At 42.3% G+C, this 21,144-nt stretch overlaps 2 protein-coding genes across 2 annotated transcripts in view; both read right to left on the reverse strand.

Moving 5' to 3' along the window:
* LOC107385309 (protein phosphatase 1 regulatory subunit 1A) overlaps positions 1 to 8,539 on the reverse strand; it is a 35,135-nt gene extending 26,596 nt beyond the window's left edge. Inside the window, exon 1 of the mRNA XM_015959110.3 lies at positions 8,187 to 8,539. Within this exon, the coding sequence (XP_015814596.1) occupies positions 8,187 to 8,267 (81 nt within the window). The 5' untranslated portion in view covers positions 8,268 to 8,539. The remainder of the gene's footprint in view (positions 1 to 8,186) is intronic.
* Positions 8,540 to 18,295: 9,756 nt separating this feature from the next.
* Positions 18,296 to 21,123, reverse strand: npffl (neuropeptide FF-amide peptide precursor like). The gene is made up of 3 exons (XM_015960094.3): positions 20,501 to 21,123; positions 19,519 to 19,634; positions 18,296 to 18,744 (listed from the first exon to the last, which is right to left on the reverse strand). The coding sequence occupies exons 1-3, from the start codon at positions 20,648 to 20,650 to the stop codon at positions 18,624 to 18,626; spliced, it is 387 nt and encodes a 128-aa protein (XP_015815580.3). The 5' UTR covers positions 20,651 to 21,123; the 3' UTR covers positions 18,296 to 18,623.
* Positions 21,124 to 21,144: the final 21 nt, after the last annotated feature.

Raw genomic sequence — 21,144 nt, forward strand, 5'->3', positions numbered from 1 at the left:
ACCATTAACCAATGCTTTACTGATGATTAACTAATGCTTAATAGTGTGCACTTATTATAAAGTGTTACCCATACATCAAATCCCATATTTTTACACTTCTTTTGATGTTTTAATTGATTATGGTCGGATTCCTCTGGTAAGAAGTATTTTGGTAACCAGAAGTAAACTCCTTACAGTGTGGAGCCTGTTGTCTAAGTGAACATCCTGGAGTTTGATGTTTATTATAAACTATGAGTATGATAATAACATTTCATTAAACTGAAGATAGAAATCAATCATTAGTGGAGGACATGAGCCCTTCTGATGTAAATAGATTCTTTTCTGTACAATGGATGGTGTCATTAATTAAAAAAAAATACTTATTTGACACTTTCACATCATCCAGTGATGTCACCAATAACTGGCTTGAAAAATTATAATATCAGCCAAACACATTATTTGGTTTGGATCAAAAGAATATTCTCTGCTGCTTACAAGCTCCAGAGAGATGCTCCTGACTGACATGTAGTTTTTCCCTAGAGGCTGATTCCCAACGCTGGGAGGTGTCTGGGTACAGGCCACACTGAGCTGAGGGTGAAGACCCCTGCTATTCTTCTATTAAACATGCTTTTAAATGTGTATATTCGGCGATTCTCTCTGTTTTCCCTGTGAGACAGATTGCTGTGCTGTCAGTCGGGTCACAGACAACTTTATATAAATATATAGGCCCACTTGAGAACCAGCAGGCAACTCAGCGTGATCCTAGAAAAAAACTGAACATATATTTTAAAATGAAAAAGACCCCTGTGGCAATAAGGTGAGCTGTGGTCTTACTTATTGAGGTCACAAGCTGTAAGAACCCTTCTGGGTCTTTTAGTGGAAAAAAATTAACACATTTTTGTTTTTAAATCTTTAAGAGGAGGATCTGTCTCATGGTGGAGAGCAGCAGGTAAACACAAGGCTGGAAGTGTTTTAGAGCTCTTACACTGAATGCTTCAGGTGCAGCCACCAGATAACAGGACAGATATGAAACATTTTATCCTCCATTAATAAGCTGCAGAACTGAAATTCAAATTACTGCAGTAATAACTAATGCTGATTAGTTCTGCTTACTTGAAAAACACACGTAAACCAACTGTACTCAAAATTATTCGTACATGGGACTAGTTAATTGTGTGTTAGAACGATAACAAAGTAAAATGAACTTAAAAACAAGTTAAAGTAACTAAGACACACTAGTCTAAAGTACTCCGAAATTTTCTTACTGGACTAGTATTTCTGAGTTTATCTATTTATGCAGTAGTAAAATGAAAGTAAATGTTCAAGTTATTTGAATTAGTTTGCCTTCGTTATAATAACTTACTTTTAAGTGCATGTTACTTTGCATGCATACTAGCTCCAACACACAATTACCTAGCGTGGACTTACTTCAAGTTTGTTTGTAAAGAAAAAAGAAAACAGACGGAGATGATATGCAAATGTTTAAAATGTAAAAAACCTAGCACTACCTGAACACAGAACATCTTTGTATATTATTTAAAACAAAGTCTGCACTACAGTTGAATTTGGTACTCAGATGTTCGCTCACATCCCAATTCCAAAAGTTAGGAAGCCCCCCCCCCCCCCCCCCCTACAGATTTGATGAAGGTAGAAATTATAAAACTGTGGACATGGATTGTAAAAGATGTGAAACCGCACACGCTTCAGACTCACCTTTATTAGGATACCGAAAAGAAAGATCAAAAATCAATGAAGTGTGAAAAATGAATCTGCAGATATTTTTTCTGAAGGGAGTGTTTGTTGCTCTTTGTTGCTGTCGCACATTTACTCCCATTTAGTAGGATTGAATGGATTTTTGTTGCCTTCTCTTTTTGTTTACCTTAAACAAAAGCTACATGAAGAACAATTTAACCTACTGTATATCAGGAAATTATGACCTGCACCCAAAAATGTGGAAATAAAATGCAAAATTTCATTATAAGTCATTCAGAATTATACGTTTTTGTCATCAACTCCAAAAGAATGTTTGCTTTTTCTGCTTCCTAATGAACATTTTTCTTTCTGTGAGTTTTTCTGTGACATCAAGTTCTTCCTGTCTTCTTTCAAATGTCTCTGAGGAGGCAAACTCACTGATGTAACTTAATGTTTTGTGTTTTATCTGTAGTCATGCTGCAGCGTACATGCCTTCTGACTACAGTCAAGAGCACTGAGGAGAGGTTCCAGCTGCACTCTGCTGCTTTCTTACTGCACTAAAATGCCATACAGGCAAAGTTGGGTTTTATTGTGTTTTCCCTTCCAGTGTGGTGTAGTTCAGTGTGTATTCTTTTCGTTTAGTTTTTATTGCATGTGTGCTTTTATTCTGAAAAACCCTGGAAGCTGGGTGGATGTGTGCTTTTATTCTGACAAGCTCGGACAGATGACATCCTACCTGGGCAATTATCTGCACCGGTGGGTGACTAGGAGTTTGTTATTCGACGTTGATGATCCCTCCGATCTCTTTGCCATGAATTTCTCCAGCCTCATGGACACTTTCGGCTTTACCCAGCATGTTTCTGGCCCCACACACACCAGGGGACACACTCTAGACCTTGTTTTTACCCTGAGTCTGAATGCTGACAGTGTTTGTCCTGAGGATGTTTATATTTCAGATCACCATTGCATTTTCTTTAACTTGTCAGTTTCTGCGTCCCCACCTCCAGCTCGCCATATGGTTAGTACTCGTTTTCTTAATGAGAGCACAGCTAGCAATTTTTCTGCTGCTTTTGATCCACCCTGTTCTTCTGAGAACGACCCAGATTCCTTAACTTCTCAGTTTAACGAGCACTGCCTCTCCATTCTGGACAACATCTGTCCTGTCAGAACCAGATCAGTTCCTGCAGTGAACCCTACTCCCTGGTTTAATGACAGCCTTCACAGCCTGAAGCGCCAATGCAGACAAATTGAGCGTTTGTGGAAGAAAACCCATCTCCACATCCATCTGCTGCACCTAAAGGATCTTCTGACATCCTTTAACTCTGCAGTCAGAGACGCTAGGGTTTCCTATTTCTCCAACTTGGTGTCCCAGAGCAAAGGGAACCCCAAGGTGCTGTTTAACACCATCAGCAGCATCGTCTCTCCTGCCTCTCCTACAGCCTCCATCCACTCTGTTACAGACTGTGAGAACTTTCTGTCTTTCTTTGTGGACAAAGTCAATAAGGTTAGATCTAGCATCTCTCCTTCAGCCTTATCTCTGCCTCTCCCGACTCCAACCAGGCCCATCATCCTAGATAGCTTTGCTCCGGTTTCTTTGCCTGAGTTAACCAAACTAGTTAACTCTATGAAGACCTCTGCATGCCCCCTTGACATCTTACCCTCATCTTTGTTTAAAAGTGCTTTTCAGTCCATCGGTCCCAGCATTCTCTCTATAATTAATGCTTCTCTGGTTTCTGGTCAGGTCCCTGCTTACTTTCAGAACGCTGTAATCCACCCGCTTCTTAAAAAAATGAGTCTTGACTCCTCTCTCCATAGCAGCTTCAGACCCATCTCTAAACTTCCGTTCATCTCCAAGATCTTGGAAAAGGTTATGGCTAAACAACTCACAGCTGCTCTTGATGAACATAACATATATGATAGCTTCCAGTCAGGTTTTCGTAGAGCTCATTCTACTGAAACGGCTCTTCTTAGGGTCTCTAATGACCTTCTGACTCACAGTGATGCAGGGGACTGTTCTGTTCTGGTCCTGCTGGACCTGACTGAAGCCTTTGACACTGTTGACCATCACCTGCCACTGGAGAGGCTCAGAGACTGGGTAGGCCTATCAGGATCTGCTCTGGAGTGGTTCTCCTCTTATCTCTCTGAGCGCTCCTTTTCTGTGGTCGTCTCCAAGTTTAGGTCCTCCACCACCTCTCTTACCCATGGTGTCCCACAAGGTTCTGTGCTGGGGCCTCTACTCTTCCTCCTCTATTTGCTTCCTCTTCAGCACATCCTGAGCTCCTTCAAAGGAATCTCCTACCATCTTTATGCAGATGACATCCAACTGTACATCTCATTTAAGCCCCATGAGATGTCTAAGCTGCAGCTGTTACACACCTGCTTAGACTCTATCAAAACCTGGATGGCTGGGAGCTTTCTTCAGCTGAATGAAGATAAGACTGAGATCCTCATCTGTGCCCCAGACAAGCTGGTTCCCAAAGTCAGAGACTCTCTTGGTCAGCTTGCTTCCCACACCAAACCTTCTGTCAGGAATCTTGGCGTGACCTTTGACCCAGCTCTCACCCTGGATTCTCATGTCAGTTCTCTTGTTCGCTCTTCCTTCTTCCATCTCAGGAACATTGCTAAGCTGAGTCCCATTCTGTCTCGCGCTGAACTTGAGACAGCTATCCACACCTTCATCTCCTCACGCTTAGACTACTGTAACTCTCTTTTCACGTGTCTGAGCAGAACCTCCCTGAACCGTCTACAGGTGGTTCAGAATGCTTGTGCTCGGCTTCTGACCAAGTCCTCCAAACACACCCACATCACCCCGCCTCTCCTCCAGCTTCACTGGCTGCCAGTCAACTTCAGGGTTCATTTCAAGATCCTGGTTCTGGTCTATAGGGCCTTACATGGACAAGCACCATCTTACATTGGTGATCTTCTTAGTCCCTACACCCCCAGCAGATCCCTGCGGTCCAGTGATCAAAGCCTACTGGTTGTGCAGCGCACCAGGCTAAAGACCAAAGGTTACAGATCATTTGCTGCTGTGGCCCCCAGACTCTGGAACTCTCTCCCCCTGAGCCTGAGATCAGTGGACTCAGTGGTCTCCTTCAAAAAGCAGCTCACTTGTTCAAGCTGGCTTTTGTATGACCTTCTTCACCACTCTCTCTTTATTCTGCTCTCCCCACCTATTCCACCTTCCTCAGGATCCACTGATTTCCCTCTTTTCTTTTCACTCTCTCTTTCTTAACATTTTTTCTTTTAAATTGCAATTGCTTATTCTTGCTCTTTTAATTATATTTTGAAACATTTTCAAAATGCTTTTTTTTCTATTTTTACAATTTTTATATTTTTTGTTTTTGTTTTTGTGAAGCGCCTCATGATTTTTATCTTGAGAGGCGTTATAGAAATGATATTTTCTTCTTCTTATTATTATTATTCTTTGGAGACGACAGCAGAGCGGAGAGTTGCCGGGTGGAAGGACACCGATTGTCTGTAACAAAGCTCCATGAAGATGCGGGCAGAGAATTCCTCTGCCCTGGCGTGTGAGTAGCGGTCTGTGACAAGGTGTGACCCGCCGGTGTGTGATTGAGCAGTGACTGCCGTCTAAATTCACTGACAGGCGGGGCCCACGATGGAGGAGGACGACGGTGTTGCGCGGAAGGACGTCCAAGCCAGTGATTGACCTGCACGAGGCGGGCGAACGAGGAGAACGGCAGCGCGGCGGACAAGCGCCCTGAAGGAGGCGGTGGTGACAAGGCCAGAGGATCAAGGGGAATGGTTCTGCAGAAGAGGAACTTGCCTCACAGCGCCCAGATAAGGCTGCAGACTCTCTCCGGCCCTAGTTCCGTCAACTGAATTTACTTTGACTGGCTTAAAGCTTTTTAGTGGCTTTTTAGTTAGCTATTTTCTGAATAAACCCTGGTGTGGTGGCTAATCGGCTGATTTCTTTGGTTTTTAGCAGTCACTCTCAACTTTACCTGGTGTAACCCTTGGGTGGAATTTTATATTCTTTGGTCATATACTGTAGCCTACCTACCCGGTAGTAAGGTGCCACAAAAACACAAAAATTAATAATTACCAATAACAATGACTATTAGCCACAATCATAGTGATTTTGATTATTCATCTTAAAGAGCAAAAGCACTGAGAACCTAAAACTAAAGCTCTGTAGGGATTTTTGAGAAATGCTTTGCTGTTATATAATTAAATTAGAACAACTTATTAAAGTCTATATCAATCATAGCTGCAGTATGACAATCTTTCAGTGGAATAATTTATTGTTTTCGGTGATTTAAGGGGCGGCCCACCAAAACAAAACCAACTTCTGAGTTTTAGGAGTTATTTTAAGCTACTTTCTTTTTTCTGTCAAGTGAGAGTGTGCTGCTATGTTAGACTTTTGCGTAGTAATTGGAAAATAAAATAGCATTCAAACAAAATTTGGAGGGTGGCTTATCTGGATTTTGTCCCTGTCCCTAACTTGGTAACACCAGTAGCACCACACGAAATTAAAGCCCCGCCCACTCCCACACACACTGTCTTGGTGCTTTTTAAAGCATTTCATAACTTATTACAGCTAAATGTGTTTAAAAATGAATACTGGAACATGAAGCAGCAAAGTAAGAACTACATTTATTTATTAAATTATGACACTGTCACCATTCTGTTACATGAAGGGGGCACTCTTGCTCATGCTCAAGCCAACCACTAGATGGTGGATCTTTTACTTATTGATGTGTGGTTTATTTTAGGATTAGTTGGATTGTGTTAGCGTTAGTGCGTTGTTACCACTAGCTACAGCAGTCTACCGCTGTCATGACTCCCATCTTTCAGCCTTCATTCAGCACACCTGGTCCCCTCATCAAGCTCCAGCCAAGCCCTGTTTTCCCTGGCAACTTCAGTCTGCACCTCATCAACTCCATTCATCTCACCTGTTCCTGTCGTCAGCTTCATCCACTTCACCTGCTCCTGACTCCTCAGCTCATCACTCACACCCACTTCCCCTGCTATATATTCACCAGTCAGCCACCAGTTCCCTGCCAGATTATTGAAAGCCTTTGCAAGTAAATCTTCCAGCCATCCACCCTGCCTGACCTCAGCCTCCGGACCTCGTTTTTGCTCCTGACCCCTGCCTTGTATTCTGCCCGGCACCACGACCTTCGCCTGTCCTCTGCCTCGTCTCCTGCCTGTTCCCTGTTCTGCATGTCCGATCTGGTTTTGACCCTCGCCTCCTCTTCGACTCTGTCTCCAGCCTCGCCCACCTCTGGTAACTCTGCATCAAATAAAGACTTTTAAAGGTGCTTTTCAGTGTTTGGTGTTCTTACGGGTCCTTCTAGTTCAGCTACATGACAACAACAGGGTTGTTTATGACAGTTGTAATTCCCCTTTCAACCAGCAGGAGGAAGGAGCAGGACACTGCTCAGTGTTACTTTAATTGGTGAGACAAAGCAGGTTTGAACTCTTCCAAGCAAGCAGGATCAGAAAATAACTTTTATCGCACCACCGACTCCCATTCTTTTCAGTAGGAAGTAGATGGGCGTGACTCAAGCCCCCCATATAGAAAACAGCCAAAACCATTTATTTCTGAAAATAGACTACCTTATTGAACCCATGATTGAAACTATGCTATCAAATGCATTACTGTAAATCCCAAAGTCAATTTTGTTCTGCTGAAACGAATGAATACACCAACACAATAATCAGTTTTGAACAAACCAGCTCACACCTGATGCCATTTATTATCGTCCCAAACTTTCTGTGTAGTTTTCAGTCGGTCGACCAAGGACAAACTCCCAGAGACAGAAAACATTAAGCAGTCTCCCAGCATCCACTTCCCCCGAGTTTCTCAGTCAAAGTGGGGGGTGGGGAGTAAAGATGATGGGAGGCAGACTCCCACATCCTCGCTGGCTTTACTCAAAGCTCATTCATTATGGACGACCTGTTCTGGTCATTTTATATTTATTAAATAAAGGAAATGTGGCATGTTCTTGCACCCCTATTCTCCATAAGCTCTAAACCGGTACACACGTTTATTTTTCCTTTTGAATTATTTTATCTGCAAATAGTTTGTTATAATCAAATCCATCTTCTTTAGTTAGATGGAAGACATCCTTTTGATTAAATCAAATTTTCCCAGCCTTTTTTCTATTTGGTTTAGGATGAAAGCAGTTACTGAAATAGGCCAATTAAACCCCTGGAGACGTGTTTGAACAGCCACATCACTTTTTAACAGCTTAAAACTGAGTGGCTCTTAAAAATCTGCCAAGTGTAGGAGGATAAATCAATCCTAAATCCATTGAACTCACAAGTGCTCTGCTTTCAAAAGACGCATGCTAATCAGAAAGAGTTACCAATGCTCTTGGAAAAATTTGTCCTTGTCAGATTCTCAAAAACCATCACAAGCATAAAATGATTTCTTTTTAGGTAGTTTTTATGAAAAGAAGAGAGAACTAATGCTTTCCACTTCCTCTGAGAAGAAGATGCATAAAGAAATCACTAAAAGCTTTAAGATGCCAAACTGTTCTCATCCTTACTTGTTCAGCTGCCTCTGGGTCCAAGTGGGTGTCCAGCAGGGGGACAGTGAACTGTATCTTCCTGGGGCTCCCGGTTTCCATGGCGCTTGACGATGTGGGAAGGAGAAGAATGGATGAGCGAGATTCCTCACAGAGAGGAAAAAGAAGGTGGCTAAAAAAGGTAAACGCTCCAATTTGATCCCCAAAAACAAGCAAACTCCTCTTTAATTTTGGTCATTCATCACACCATCCTCTGACCACTTTGCTTGTTGGACACTTATCCCATATCAGACTTCCTCAGCACCTGCCGGTGTCTCTATTCCAGCTTCCCTCTCCTTCCTCTCTGCCTCTCCAAGCTCCAGCCAAGGGCATTCAGATCCAGGGACACCTCTCCTTCGCTCCCATTCGTTGCTTCAGACCCCCCCTTCATGCGTCGCTCCTCCCTCTCTTCACGTCTTGGTTCCCCTGTATTGGCTGTCTGAGCTCGGAGCTGTTCTGCTGCAGCGTCTGCACAGATGGCAGAGAGAGGATGACAAAGACAGACTGTCTCTACTGAAATGAATAAAACACATGATTCGTGGACTGATTTAAGACTTATTTTTAATCAACAACCTACATGTGCATAAAATTAATACTTTTCTCTGTTATTCTTAGTAGAGCGTACAAATTTTCTCCCACAAAATTGAATTTTTGGCTGATTATTTTACTATTTTGCATGATAATTTAAATCTTTATTCGTAAGTCAGCATTTTTGAATCTTAAAAGAAAATAAAGCAGTGACATACGCTGAGCTTTGCCAATCCCTGACCAAGTCTGACCAGCATGACTTTATTGATCGTCTCTTGGCCTGAGTGTTCCTATATCACACATCTGCAGGGTCCTGATACCGGACACCAGCCAGGGAGCATATGGTGGGATGGATATTCAGTTTTTTCTAGAGACGCTGGTTGTTAGGCAAAAAAATCAGCATCTGTTCCACAAAAGTTTCACTTTTTCGTTTCCCACGACATTTACTGTAATAAGATGTCAATTGGAAATCAGTAGTTAGAGACTCTTGAGATAAGTAGTTAGAGACTCTTGAGATAAGTAGTTAGAGACTCTTGAGATAAAAAAAAAAAGAAAATAGAAATTCTTTGACACCAGGCTGGTTAGTTTGATCATGCATAAAATAGAGGCAACTTATGAATATAAATTTACTCAGTGTCTGTTTTCTTCATTAAAGAGCAAGTAACGTCTAAATTAACTTATTTTTGCTGATGAACTGTATAAATGAGTGTCTAACCCCGGCTTTCCACAGGAGCCGTCAGCAGCACGTTACTGCAGCAGCACGTCATAGCTGCTGATAGGAACCGCTGTGGTCAACAGAACCTTTTCCACTGGAGCCGTCAGCAGCCGTCAGCAGCGCGAGTCGGCCGCGTCTCAAGGTTGGTTTATGCTTGACGCGTCCGCGAGGTCCGCACAGCTCAGCGCGGAAAAGTTGCGTCATTTTGCGTCATTTTAACTACCACGCCCCTCCACCGCGCCTCCACACGGCCCAGAATTTCCGCAACGTGCACCTCGGAAAATTTCTAACCACGCGGACGGACGGACGCGGAAAAACATGGCGGACCGGCAAGAACTAGTATGGCAGAGGTTCGTAAATACAGACATTTTTATGATTCAGCTCTCAGAGATCACCGTGATCAACATGTTGTTAATAATTCTTGGAAAGAAATAGCTCGCACTGTCGGAAAAGACGAGAACGCTGTTAAAAATGCTGAAATGCCATGTTGTAAACAGTAATTTCTACTTCTACTATGGTGTAGTGTTGGGTGCTTGCCGTAGAGCTCCATGCTGCCCCCTACAGTTTGGGAGAATATTGGCTCACCGCAGAGACGAGCCGCACGAACCATAAAAGCTGCGAGTTGTGAAGCACGTTCCATCCGCGAGCCGCATCACCGCGCAGAAAGTGAATGCGTCAAGCATAAACCAAGCTTTAGGAGCAGCATGTCGCGGCCTTTACGCGCCGGTTCTATTTTCTACGCGTGACGCCTCTGAAAAGGGTCAAGTTCGATATTTTTGGGGAAGGAAAGACAGGAAATCGGACGCGGAAATGGAGAGAAGCTCCTGAGATTTTCAGAATAAAGAACGTACTGCCTTCCGGTTGCTTTACTTTAAAAAAGGTTACTAACTGTGCGGCTCCGTGAGAAGTTATCACACAGCTAGCGGTCTCCTTTGTTTTTCAGATCCGTATTGGAGATTATAAAACGGACAGAACATAAAACACAAACCATGTTGTAGTTTTCTCCTGCTTGTTGTTGTGTTTACTGACGAAGTCACACGTCACTCGTGTGACTTCGTGCTCAGCTGCTCCCCTGCTGCTTCGCATCTCGTGGGAAGGGCCAAGCAGCAGCTTACGCGAGCAAGACGTACAGCTGCAGTAACGTGCTGCTGACGGCTCCGGTGGAAACCCGGGGTAATAGTGCTTTAAATGTGTGTATTCATTATTTTAGCATTTTGGTGCATTTTCCTTAAAAATTAAAAATTCTGCCTAAATACCACAGTATAGCGCCACCTTCAGCTAAAAACATAGAGTTTGAGTCATTTTGAATACACTTTAGCCAATGGCTAAAGAGAAGGATACTGCACAAACCAGTAGAGTACTACATAGCAGCTCTGTGTCAAAGTTATAAAAGCATTGAGAGTCTCGGCCACGCCTTGTGGCGAGTTGGGAGTTGGATTTGCAAGCGAGTATAGGACGGTTAGCGGTAGTTCAGCATTAGCATATAGCATTAGCATATCATAATCTTTAGCATAGCTTTTAGTGTTATACATACTTATTTAGTGTTAGCTTGGCTGTTAGATATTGTAGTTTAGTGTTTGGCTGTTAGTGTTATTAGGAAAGTAGTTCGGGTTTAGTGCTCCATATCGTGTTAGTATGGTGAGAAGGTGTAGTGTAGTGGGTTCGGTTGCTCTGTGGGGTTGCACTTTCCACTGGACTTAGAAATTAGGCGCTAGTGGTTGCACGCTATCGGTGTACTGGAAAACAGTCAGCTCCCTCCTGGTGCTGCAGTTTGCAACCAGCATTTTACCTGCGATTCCTTCGGCAACATGATGGAGTTTGATCTGGGTTATTCTACACGTCTCCGTTTGCAGAGGGAGGCTGTGCCCACCGTGGCTCTTCCGCGATTTAGTTGCAGCCCACCGACTCTGCTCCCCCACCATGGCGGGCTCCAGTCTGAGGTGAGTAAGCTAAATAAAAATTTTAACATCTTCTAAAGACAATTCCCTACCTAAATGCAAAGTTTGAGAGACGTGTTTCGGGCTGATTTGTCAAGCTCACAAAATGTGGAACAGGATGTAAGGTTAAAATCAGCGGCGAATCAGAATATATCGAAGCCCTGGCCGACGAAACGGTCCACATGACTATTACTGTCAGGCTCAGAGAAAATTTGGGTTGTTTTTGTGTCAGTCGGTAATTCTGCAACAGTGGCTCTAAAGCCTGATTTATGCTTCTCCGTCTGTGTCAGTGCGGAGACACGCAACGCCATTATCCGTCCTTGCGCAGGGCTCCGGCAGGCACGCAAGTACATACGGAGTCGAGCCCACTTTTTTAAACATCCGTCGAACGAGACGGATTACGCAAGCTTGTGATTGGTCAGGACGCCGCTGTTGTTTACAGCGCCGCCATTGCAAAGAGAGCCGAGGATAACTAGCGGCAGACACGGAGCAGCTTGAAGAATATCTTAGGTGTGTTCTTGCTGTGTCTTTGTAAATCCATGCTTTCGTTCTTTTTTTAAACACAGAAACAGTTTTGTTTACCTGTTTGTAGCTACCAACAGGTAAACAAAACTGTTTCTGTGTTTAAAAAAAGAACGAAAGCATAGCTTGAAGAATACCTCGTGAAAAAACTCTAAAAATATGAACGTTTAATTATCCCGTGACTGGAGGAGTGAAAAGATGCGCAGCAAGCGTTTTATTTGTGGATGGAAATGACAGGAAACGTGGGTTTAGAGGTGGGGAGCGCATGAAGAGGTGGGAGAATGAGAGACAAATATGTCAGTGTTAAAAAGTCTCTTATATACACAAAAAACACAATATAAACACACTATCTTGGACCGATACATGACAGGATACCGCAGAACAGCGCTGCGCCCTCTGTTGTCCTGCCGGGGAATTGCTTTGCAACACTCCCCAGGAGACGGAGAAGTATGAGAGCAAAACGCAAAGGTGAATTATATTTAATAATCGTCTATGTAAACATTTTATTATCACCTTCTAGTTTTAATTTGTTTTACAGCTTATTGTTACATGTGATTTTATGCTCTTTTAAACATTTATACAGGTGCTGGCCAGTAAATTAGAATATCATCAAAAGGTTGAAAATATTTCAGTAATTCCATTCAAAACGTGAAACATGTACATTATATTCATGCAATGCACACAGACCAATGTATTTCCAATGTTCATTACATTTAAATTTGATATTCATAAGTGACAACTAATGAAAACTCCAAATTTGGTATCTCAAAAAATTAGAATATTCTGAAAAGGCTGAATATAGAAGACACCTGCTGCCACTCTAATCAGCTGATTTACTCAAAACACCTGCAAAGGCCTTTAAAAGGTCCCTCAGTCTTGTTTTGAAGGCACCACAATCATGGGGAAGACTTCTGACTTAACAGCTGTCCAAAAGACAATCATTGACACCTTGCACAAGGAGGGCAAGACACAAAAGGTGATTGCTAAAGAAGCTGGCTGTTCGCAGAGCTCTGTGTCCAAGCACATTAACAGACAGGCGAAGGGACGGAAAAAATGTGGTAGAAAAAAGTGTACAAGCTCTAGGGATAACCGCACCCTGCAGAGAATTGTGACGACAAACCCATTCAAAAATGTGGGGGAGATCCACAAAGAGTGGACTGCAGCTGGAGTCAGCGCTTCAAGAACCACCACGAGGAGACTCATGAAAGACATGGGATTCAGGTGTCGCATTCCGTGTGTCAAGCCACTCTTGAACATGAAACAGCGCAAGAAGCGTCTCGCCTGGGCCAAGGACAAAAAGGACTGGACTGATGCTGAGTGGTCCAAAGTTATGTTTTCTGATGAAAGCAAGTTCTGCATTTCCTTTGGAAATCAAGGACCCAGAGTCTGGAGGAAGAGCGGAGAAGCACAGAATCCACGTTGCATGAGGTCCAGTGTAAAGTTTCCACCGTCAGTGATGGTGTGGGGTGCCATGTCATCTGCCGGTGTTGGCCCACTCTGTTTCCTGAGGTCCAGGGTCAATGCAGCCGTCTACCAGGAAGTTTTAGAGCACTTCATGCTTCCTGCTGCTGACCAACTTTATGGGGATGCAGACTTCACCTTTCAACAGGACTTTGCACCTGCACACAGTGCCAAAACCACCAGCACCTGGTTCAAGGACCATGGTATCCCTGTCCTTGATTGGCCAGCAAACTCGCCTGACCTTAACCCCATAGAAAATCTATGGGGTATTGTGAAGCGGAGGATGCAATACGCTAGACCCAACAATGCAGAGGAGCTGAAGACGACTATCAGAGCAGCCTGGGCTCTCATAACACCTGAGCAGTGCCACAGACTGATCGAGTCCATGCCACGCCGCATTACTGCAGTTATTGAGGCAAAAGGAGCCCCGACTAAGTATTGAGTGCTATACATGCACATTCTTTTCATGTTCATTCTTTTCAGTTGGCCAACATTAGAGAAACAAACATTTTTTCATTGGCCTTTAGAATATTCTAATTTTCTGAGATACCAGATTTGATGTTTTCATTGGTTGTCACCTATAAATATCAAATTTAAATGTAATGAACATTGGAAATACATTGGTCTGTGTGCATTGCATGAATATAATGTACAAGTTTCACGTTTTGAATGGAATTACTGAAATATTTTCAACCTTTTGATGATATTCTAATTTACTGGCCAGCACCTGTAAATGTGCTGTTTCTTTGTTTTTTACATGGCCACCCAGTTTAGAGCTCCCAGCCTCAGCGTGTCTCGTGACACAGGGACCATAGTCCCAGAGCAGCGTCCACACCCCTGAAAAGACCAAGATGGGAGGTGTCTGCTGTTTCAACCCATTTTCTAAAATGCAGCATTATCTTCCTGAAAATGGTTCCCTAAAAGCTAGGTGGGACAACAGAAAATGTGTTTTAGCGTGCTTATGTGCTACAGTAACTCAGAGATATCCTAGTACAGAGAAATTAAATCAGTTTTAGCAAGCCACAAACACCAAACAGCTACACGTAGTGCAACACTGAAAACAGGAAACGCTTTACCGCCAGGTCCAAGTTCATAACACCAGAAAAGTGCTGCACGGTTTACCCTAGCTATTGCCCTTGATCACTTCCTCCCCTGCAGCCATTAAAGCCTGTTAGCTGTGATAAACTGCTGAGTCGTGGCTGTACAATTACTGAAGACCCAGACCTCCCTGTTCAACATGGCTGCCTTCCAAAACGATGACGGTGAGGTTCAAGAAAGGGTCAACAAGCCTCAGATACATGACAAATGAGCTAATGCTGTTTGTGTTTTCTGGTTTTAATCCATAGACGGATGGGGGGATACGTGTACCTCTCAATTTGTTGTCCTGTTTTCATCTGATTATATTTTTCCATGCTGTCTCTTGATGTGTCTCTCAGTCTGTCTCGTCTTTTCTGCAAACACACAGCGACGGTTATCTGGAGCCCCCCTGCAGAGTCATGAAATTCAGATGAGTTGAGTCTTCTGTAACTCAGATATGCTGATCAGAGGCAGCAAAAATGTGGAAGACAGAAGCCAGCCTGTCATCATGCATGCTCCATTTGTTTTGCTGTCACTATTATTGATTTTTCAAACAAATGTCAGTGAACTGGGGCTGGATCTGCTCATTAAATCCAGAGCAGAGCTTACATATTAGCTGTTAATTGTACTAGTTGTCCTACATCAAAGCATGAAGGAGATTAAACCCAAAAGTCCTTCAACTCCAGTGCATTTTAACATCAGTGTGTCTCTGCAGAGACATACATCATTCCATGAGTTGCTCATTTTCTACGCATGATGCTGAATTCAGGGGATTATTGAGCTGCAGCCTTTGGACCAAGTGAGAACAATATAAACATGGCTATCCGTTTACATTATTGTCCTTTTCATTCCTGCTGTAGTTAGAGGGTCTTTGTTGTGTGAGATCCATCCATGATGTAGATGTTATGCTGTATCAGCTTCCTTCAGGCTTCAGGTTCTGTCTCTAATTTCTTTGCATTCTTCTTCTCTCCTTTTTAAAACAAGACATTCTCTTACTTAGTTCAGCATCATAAGTGTATATTTTCATTTAGAATGATTGTTTAATCTACACGAAAAATGTCTTTATGTTTCTAGTGTTGCTGCTTTTCTTCATAAAACCATAAATGGTCATGTTTAATAACTCCACAGTAAAAAATCAACACCTGAATTAAATTAGCACCAGTTTCTTTTTTTTTTCCTGTGGACTCTTAACCAGGAACAAGGACGTATTAATAACAGATACTTGCTAAGAGGGATGGACATGATTTGTCTCCCAGTAATTGGCTGTGGAAACCATTAACCCGAGGAGTAATTGCATGTTGCCATGTTTTAATTAGTGCTCCAGCTTATTGTATGCTGTTTCTCCAGGTGCCTGTAAATCAAGACAACAGCTTGTGGACAAAGACAGCACTTGACTTTACATTAAAGAGATGCTGGATAAAACTATCCTGAGCCCATTTAAACAGACCCGTTATTACTCTGTTGCCTGAAGTGAACAAACTATGTGTTTGGCTATGGATCTTTATAAAGAAACTGTGTTTTATTATTTGAGCTGGTACAGACAGATGTGTGGTAAAATCTTAGATCATTACATTCCAGTAGGAGGATCAAATGTGGCACCAAGAGACTGATTAACCCACTGTGGACCTGCTGAAACAAACTTTATGATACAAGACTGCTAAGATTAACCATTGCTGGGATTTGAACATTCAAACATCAGCATCAAGAAGCTGAGACCCAAACCTTTATCCAGCTCTATCAGGTGATCTTGTCTTGTGGAATGAGACAAGTTGCAAGATAAAAATAAAAAATAAAAATGAAGAGAGAACTGGAAATAAATTATTTTCTAGTAAGAAAGCTGCAATGGCAAGTTTGGAAAACAAATTAGCTTCAAACATTTTTTTATGCCTCTTAACAACGTTCTGGCATAGTATAGCTATAAATATATTGTGGAGATTTAAAAACAATAAATAAATAACAATTAAGAAAAATAATTAAGTGGTCATCTTGCATTTGTCAAGAGAACCTCTACCAAAAGCAATTATTGGGACATGCGGATGCTGGTCTCGCCAAACCACCGCACTTCCCTGGGTCCTCCGCTCATAACACACTCACATACTTAGCAACAGAACACCACTGGTGAGAGGTTCTCTGCTCAATAACATCAGAGAAAGAGAAACAGCCGGCTGCTACCACTTCAACTTTAGGACAAACTACCAGAGTCCCAAAAAGAAAAACACCATTTGAAGTCACAGACAACAAAAGATGTTTGGACCTAGAAAACGGCGACTTTAGCACACTCTCCTTTACTGTGACTAATGTGGGTTTACAGTTATGGCCTGAGCATCTCAGGGAGGATACCCAAGATGAGAGGAGAGTGTCTCGTGACCGTGTTTCAAAACCTAGGTTGTTCTGTAGGTTTGTTACAGCATATACATCTTCTATCCATACTGCCTAACATTAAAAGAATATAAATATCATATTTATTTGTTTGTTTGTTTGTTTGTTTATAAACTTATATTTTTGGGGGATAAAGCACTTGAGATGAACCATCTTGGTTTGAAGTGGGTCCCCATTGATGTTAACAACGTGAACAAAAAAGAACCAAGATAATATAAACAGCATCCTAGTCAGCGAAATAACAGGCATGATAGTAGTGTTTAATAGTGCTTAAGATATGTTTATCTCTGGACAATCAATTATTTATACATTCTGGCTGCTCATCAACTCATTATCATTATTATTATTATTATCCATCCATTTTCTTATTCTCGCAGGGTTGCGTGGGGCTGGTGCCTATTTACAGCAGTCTCTGGGCAAGCAGACGGGGTGCACCCTGCACAGGTTACCGGTCCGCCGTAGGGCAACACAGAGACACACAGGACAAAAAATCAAGCACACAGACACTCACACCTGAGGACAATTTAGACAGATATCAACCTGACAGCCATGTTTTTGGACTGTGGGAGGAAGCACCTGGAGAAAACCCACACATGCACAGGGAAAACGTGCAAACTCCTTGCAGTGAGACCCCAGGCCAGAATGTGAACCCAGGACCTCCTTGCTACAAGGCAACAGAGCAAACCACTGTGCCGCTCCCATTATTATTATCCATCTATCCATGATCTGAATCCTTTTGGCCATGCAGGGTCGCTGGGGGGCTGGTGCCAATCTCCTATCTCTGGTAGTCAACGGGCAAGCAGGCGGGGAACACCCTGGACAGAAAGCCAGTCCATCGCAGCATCATTATTATTATTATTATTATTATTATTATTATTATTATTATTAGTAGTAGTAGTAGTAGTAGTAGTAGTAGTAGTAGTAGTAGTAGTAGTATAATAATTATTATTATTATTATTATCAGTAGTAATATAAAAAATATATAAAATTAGTTGTTCCTTCAAATAATGGATGGCTATTAAAGTTTAAACATTACCCTTGAATTTTGAAGATATGAGTGTTGATATTAGTGATATTTAGCATTTTGTTGATATGTGTTCAATAATCCTATTTAACCCACGTGTTTGTATTGCTTTACTTGTGGTGACCTGTCCTTGATTTTTATAAATGAATGTGACTGGAGCATGCCTAGCCCAACCCAGAACCAGTAGTGGTCTACTTCTAAACCTTGGAGCCATAAAAGTTAATTCACACCCTAAATCTGAAACCAAGAATTGGACTTTTTTCAAAATGGCAATGAGCCAAATGTTCTCACAATTCTGAAATGTCCCCACGTTACAGGTTAAACATGAAAAAACTGTCCTCACCATGCTGTACACACACACAGACACACACACACACACACACACACACACACACACACACACACACACACACACACACACACACACACACACACACACACACACGCATCCCTTTCTGGATCAAAGCAGTATTTATTTGACTGAAAAACAGAGAAAATAAAATCAAAGGCCATCACGTTGCAACAAACACGTTTAGTCCTTGATCACATTCCAGTCAGTACAAACAAAGTTTGCTCAGAACACCCCAAAGGCACATGCAACAATATAAATTAGACAAAAAACATAAAACAAAACATTAATGTCATCCTTAGATAAAATTCAAGTGTTGAATGAGGGTTACTGGTTCTAATTCAATGCTCATTTCAATGTAGTCTGTTCACATCTGTCCAGTGCTTGGCCATGTAGGATGTAGTAATGTCTGGATCTGCCTGCCAGATTATTTCTTGCCAAATCTCTGGGGCACGGCCATACTCCAGATCTGACCGGGGGCTGCCTCCCAGTCCCGGGGTTGTATCTGATCCTCCAACACAACCTGCCCTCTGGAGCTGCGCCCAAACCTGCGTGGGAGGAGAAACCAGAGGCCAAGCAGATGTAGTTCAAGCTAAATGATTTTTTTTTCACTTTTTTATGTACAGATTTTTCTCAAGAATCCTATTTAAACTCATTATTTAGTAAAGGGTTGAAGCCATTAAACAGAAATGTTTGAATATGCAATTAAATATTTAAATTCAAAGTATCAATCTACATTCAGATAGTGAGGATTTTTTTATTATATAAAGGTTAGTTACCCCTAAATCACAATGTTTTACTTTAATAGTTAGAATTACAGAAAGAAATAAGTGGCACTGCAGGGATTTCCTTGTTAAACTTTCAGGTGAGGCCACTTCAGATAGAAAAAAACATGTTCCCATTTTTATTAAAATAAGAGCATTTACCTCTTGAGTCACTTATCCAAATGGATGCCTCTGGTATGAATAATAATGGTACTTATTGCTCTCTGTGCCATTTGAAACTGCAGATGTTGAGAGTAGCAGCAAATAGTTTAATGGTTTTTTTTCATACCCAACTTCAGATAACAGGAGCCTTAGAGGCAGGGGTCGGAAACATGCAGCTCTGCAGCTGCATGTGCCTCGTCAGCTCTTCTGCTGCAACCTCTTACCACAAATGCATTTTATTATCATAATAAATTGGGACTGATTTAGCAGTTTGCCATCTAGATTTATGCAAGATGAGTATGGGATTCAGGCAGGCAGCAGAACTAGAAAAGGGAAGGTCCTGCTTTGCAGACTTTGTTATTAAAGGATGAATAAAAGCACTGCTGATCTTCTGACCTCTGTGGCTGATGGAGAACAGATTCCCTGATTTCTCGTTGGGATCCGAGCAGCAGAGCTCTTAACGCTGAAGCCAAAAGATGATCATCAAAGCTGTTGTCTCTGCTGTCAGCCTCCTAGAGCAATCATACACATTTAACAGAAACACACACACACACACACACACACACACACACACACACACACACACACACACACACACACACACACACACACACACACACACACACACACACACACACACACACACACACACACACACACACAGAATCATAAAATCTATCAGAAAGTGTGTCTTTTGTAATTTAACAAAAACATATCAGTTCCAGGTTTCCTTGGGTGTCCTCAAGTATCATGAGACCCTGAAATGTGTGTCTGTGCACAAAAGCAAAAAAAATGCTCTTTTTATCTTATTTTCATGCAACACTCTACTCAGATCTGTCTGCTCCAGCATGCTACAAGAAGATTTTTATTTTAAATTGTTATCTGAATTCAAGCCTTTTATCAGGCTCCTTCCAGCCTTGGATGTCTCGTGTGAAACCTCAGAATAAAAAGTGTTTTGTTATGGTGTTGCATGAAAAGAGGTGCTTTAAAAATCTGACAGGGTTATGCCATTGAGCCTCTTGCTCAGTAAAAGGCTTATTTAAAGGCTGAAGCTCATGAAATAACAGAGCGTGCGCCAGTTGTTGTGACTTCTACTTGTTCACAGCATCTTTCAGGTTACCCTACTTTTAAATGACAACACTTGACATAAAAATGAACTTTTTGTAAGATTACCATTTTCTAGCCATCCACGTCTTGTTTATGTTTGCAACTTGACAGGAATGGAGGCTTTTTAATGTATTGTTGGACTAACATCTGTATATATTTGCATGCCGAAGCAGAATAAATATGTCAGAGACAGCTTGCATGAATTCAGTTCCTGGAGTGAAGAATTTGCATTTCAAATATGTGAGTGATTTTTTATTTTATTTTTTCTCACCAGCCCCAGCAGGCGGTCGGCCATGTTCTCCTCCGAGGAGCCAGGCTGGATGTCATTTTTATCCAGAAAGCCTTGGACGTGAAGAGCCTGACTGGCGCCAGCCACCTCCATCACCAGAGCCAGAAGAGTCACCACTGCAGCTGTGTCCATGGTCTGAAGCTGGAGAGCACGTCAGAATGATGCTGAACTGCACCAGAGCAGTTTAAGATGAAGCTCCTGGAACACAGAAACGGCTTCGTCCGATTTGGCTTCTCTCTATGTGGTGTCTTGGCTGAATTCATTGGCGGCAGAACCCGCCCTGGTTTTTTTATAGACCTGGAGGTCAGGGGCTGGAAACCCCCAGGAGAGTTGGAGAAATATGCTCCTGTAAAGAAGGGTAACAAGGGACCTGACGGAGGAGAACATATAAGGCTTAAGCAGGTCCATTTGGTGTGGCATTAGTGAGGACTGAGAGCCTGAGTGCATTATTATGAAGTCCTCAGGGTGGAACAACACAACTCTCACAGTTATTAAACAGATAAATCCCTGCAAATGGAGCCTGATTCACTGGTCCCTGATGTCCTGTAGTTCACACCTGACGTGCAGAGAGAAGAACATTTATGGACAAAGAACTCGTGCATCAATATGAGTAGTACTACTCGGGA

This window comes from Nothobranchius furzeri, chromosome 3 (assembly GCF_043380555.1).
Source record: "Nothobranchius furzeri strain GRZ-AD chromosome 3, NfurGRZ-RIMD1, whole genome shotgun sequence".
Lineage (NCBI taxonomy): Eukaryota > Metazoa > Chordata > Actinopteri > Cyprinodontiformes > Nothobranchiidae > Nothobranchius > Nothobranchius furzeri.

What these genes read in the sequence shown, in the direction of transcription:
- npffl (XM_015960094.3), bottom strand. Translation starts at nt 20,650, where the DNA reads ATGGACACAGCTGCAGTGGTGACTCTTCTGGCTCTGGTGATGGAGGTG. An exon ending in CCGACCGCCTGCTGGGGCTG is followed by an intron (nt 19,635 to 20,500) that starts GTGAGAAAAAAT and finishes TGATTGCTCTAG; the next exon opens with GAGGCTGACAGCAGAGACAA. An exon ending in GTTCTCCATCAGCCACAGAG is followed by an intron (nt 18,745 to 19,518) that starts GTCAGAAGATCA and finishes CCTCCCACGCAG; the next exon opens with GTTTGGGCGCAGCTCCAGAG.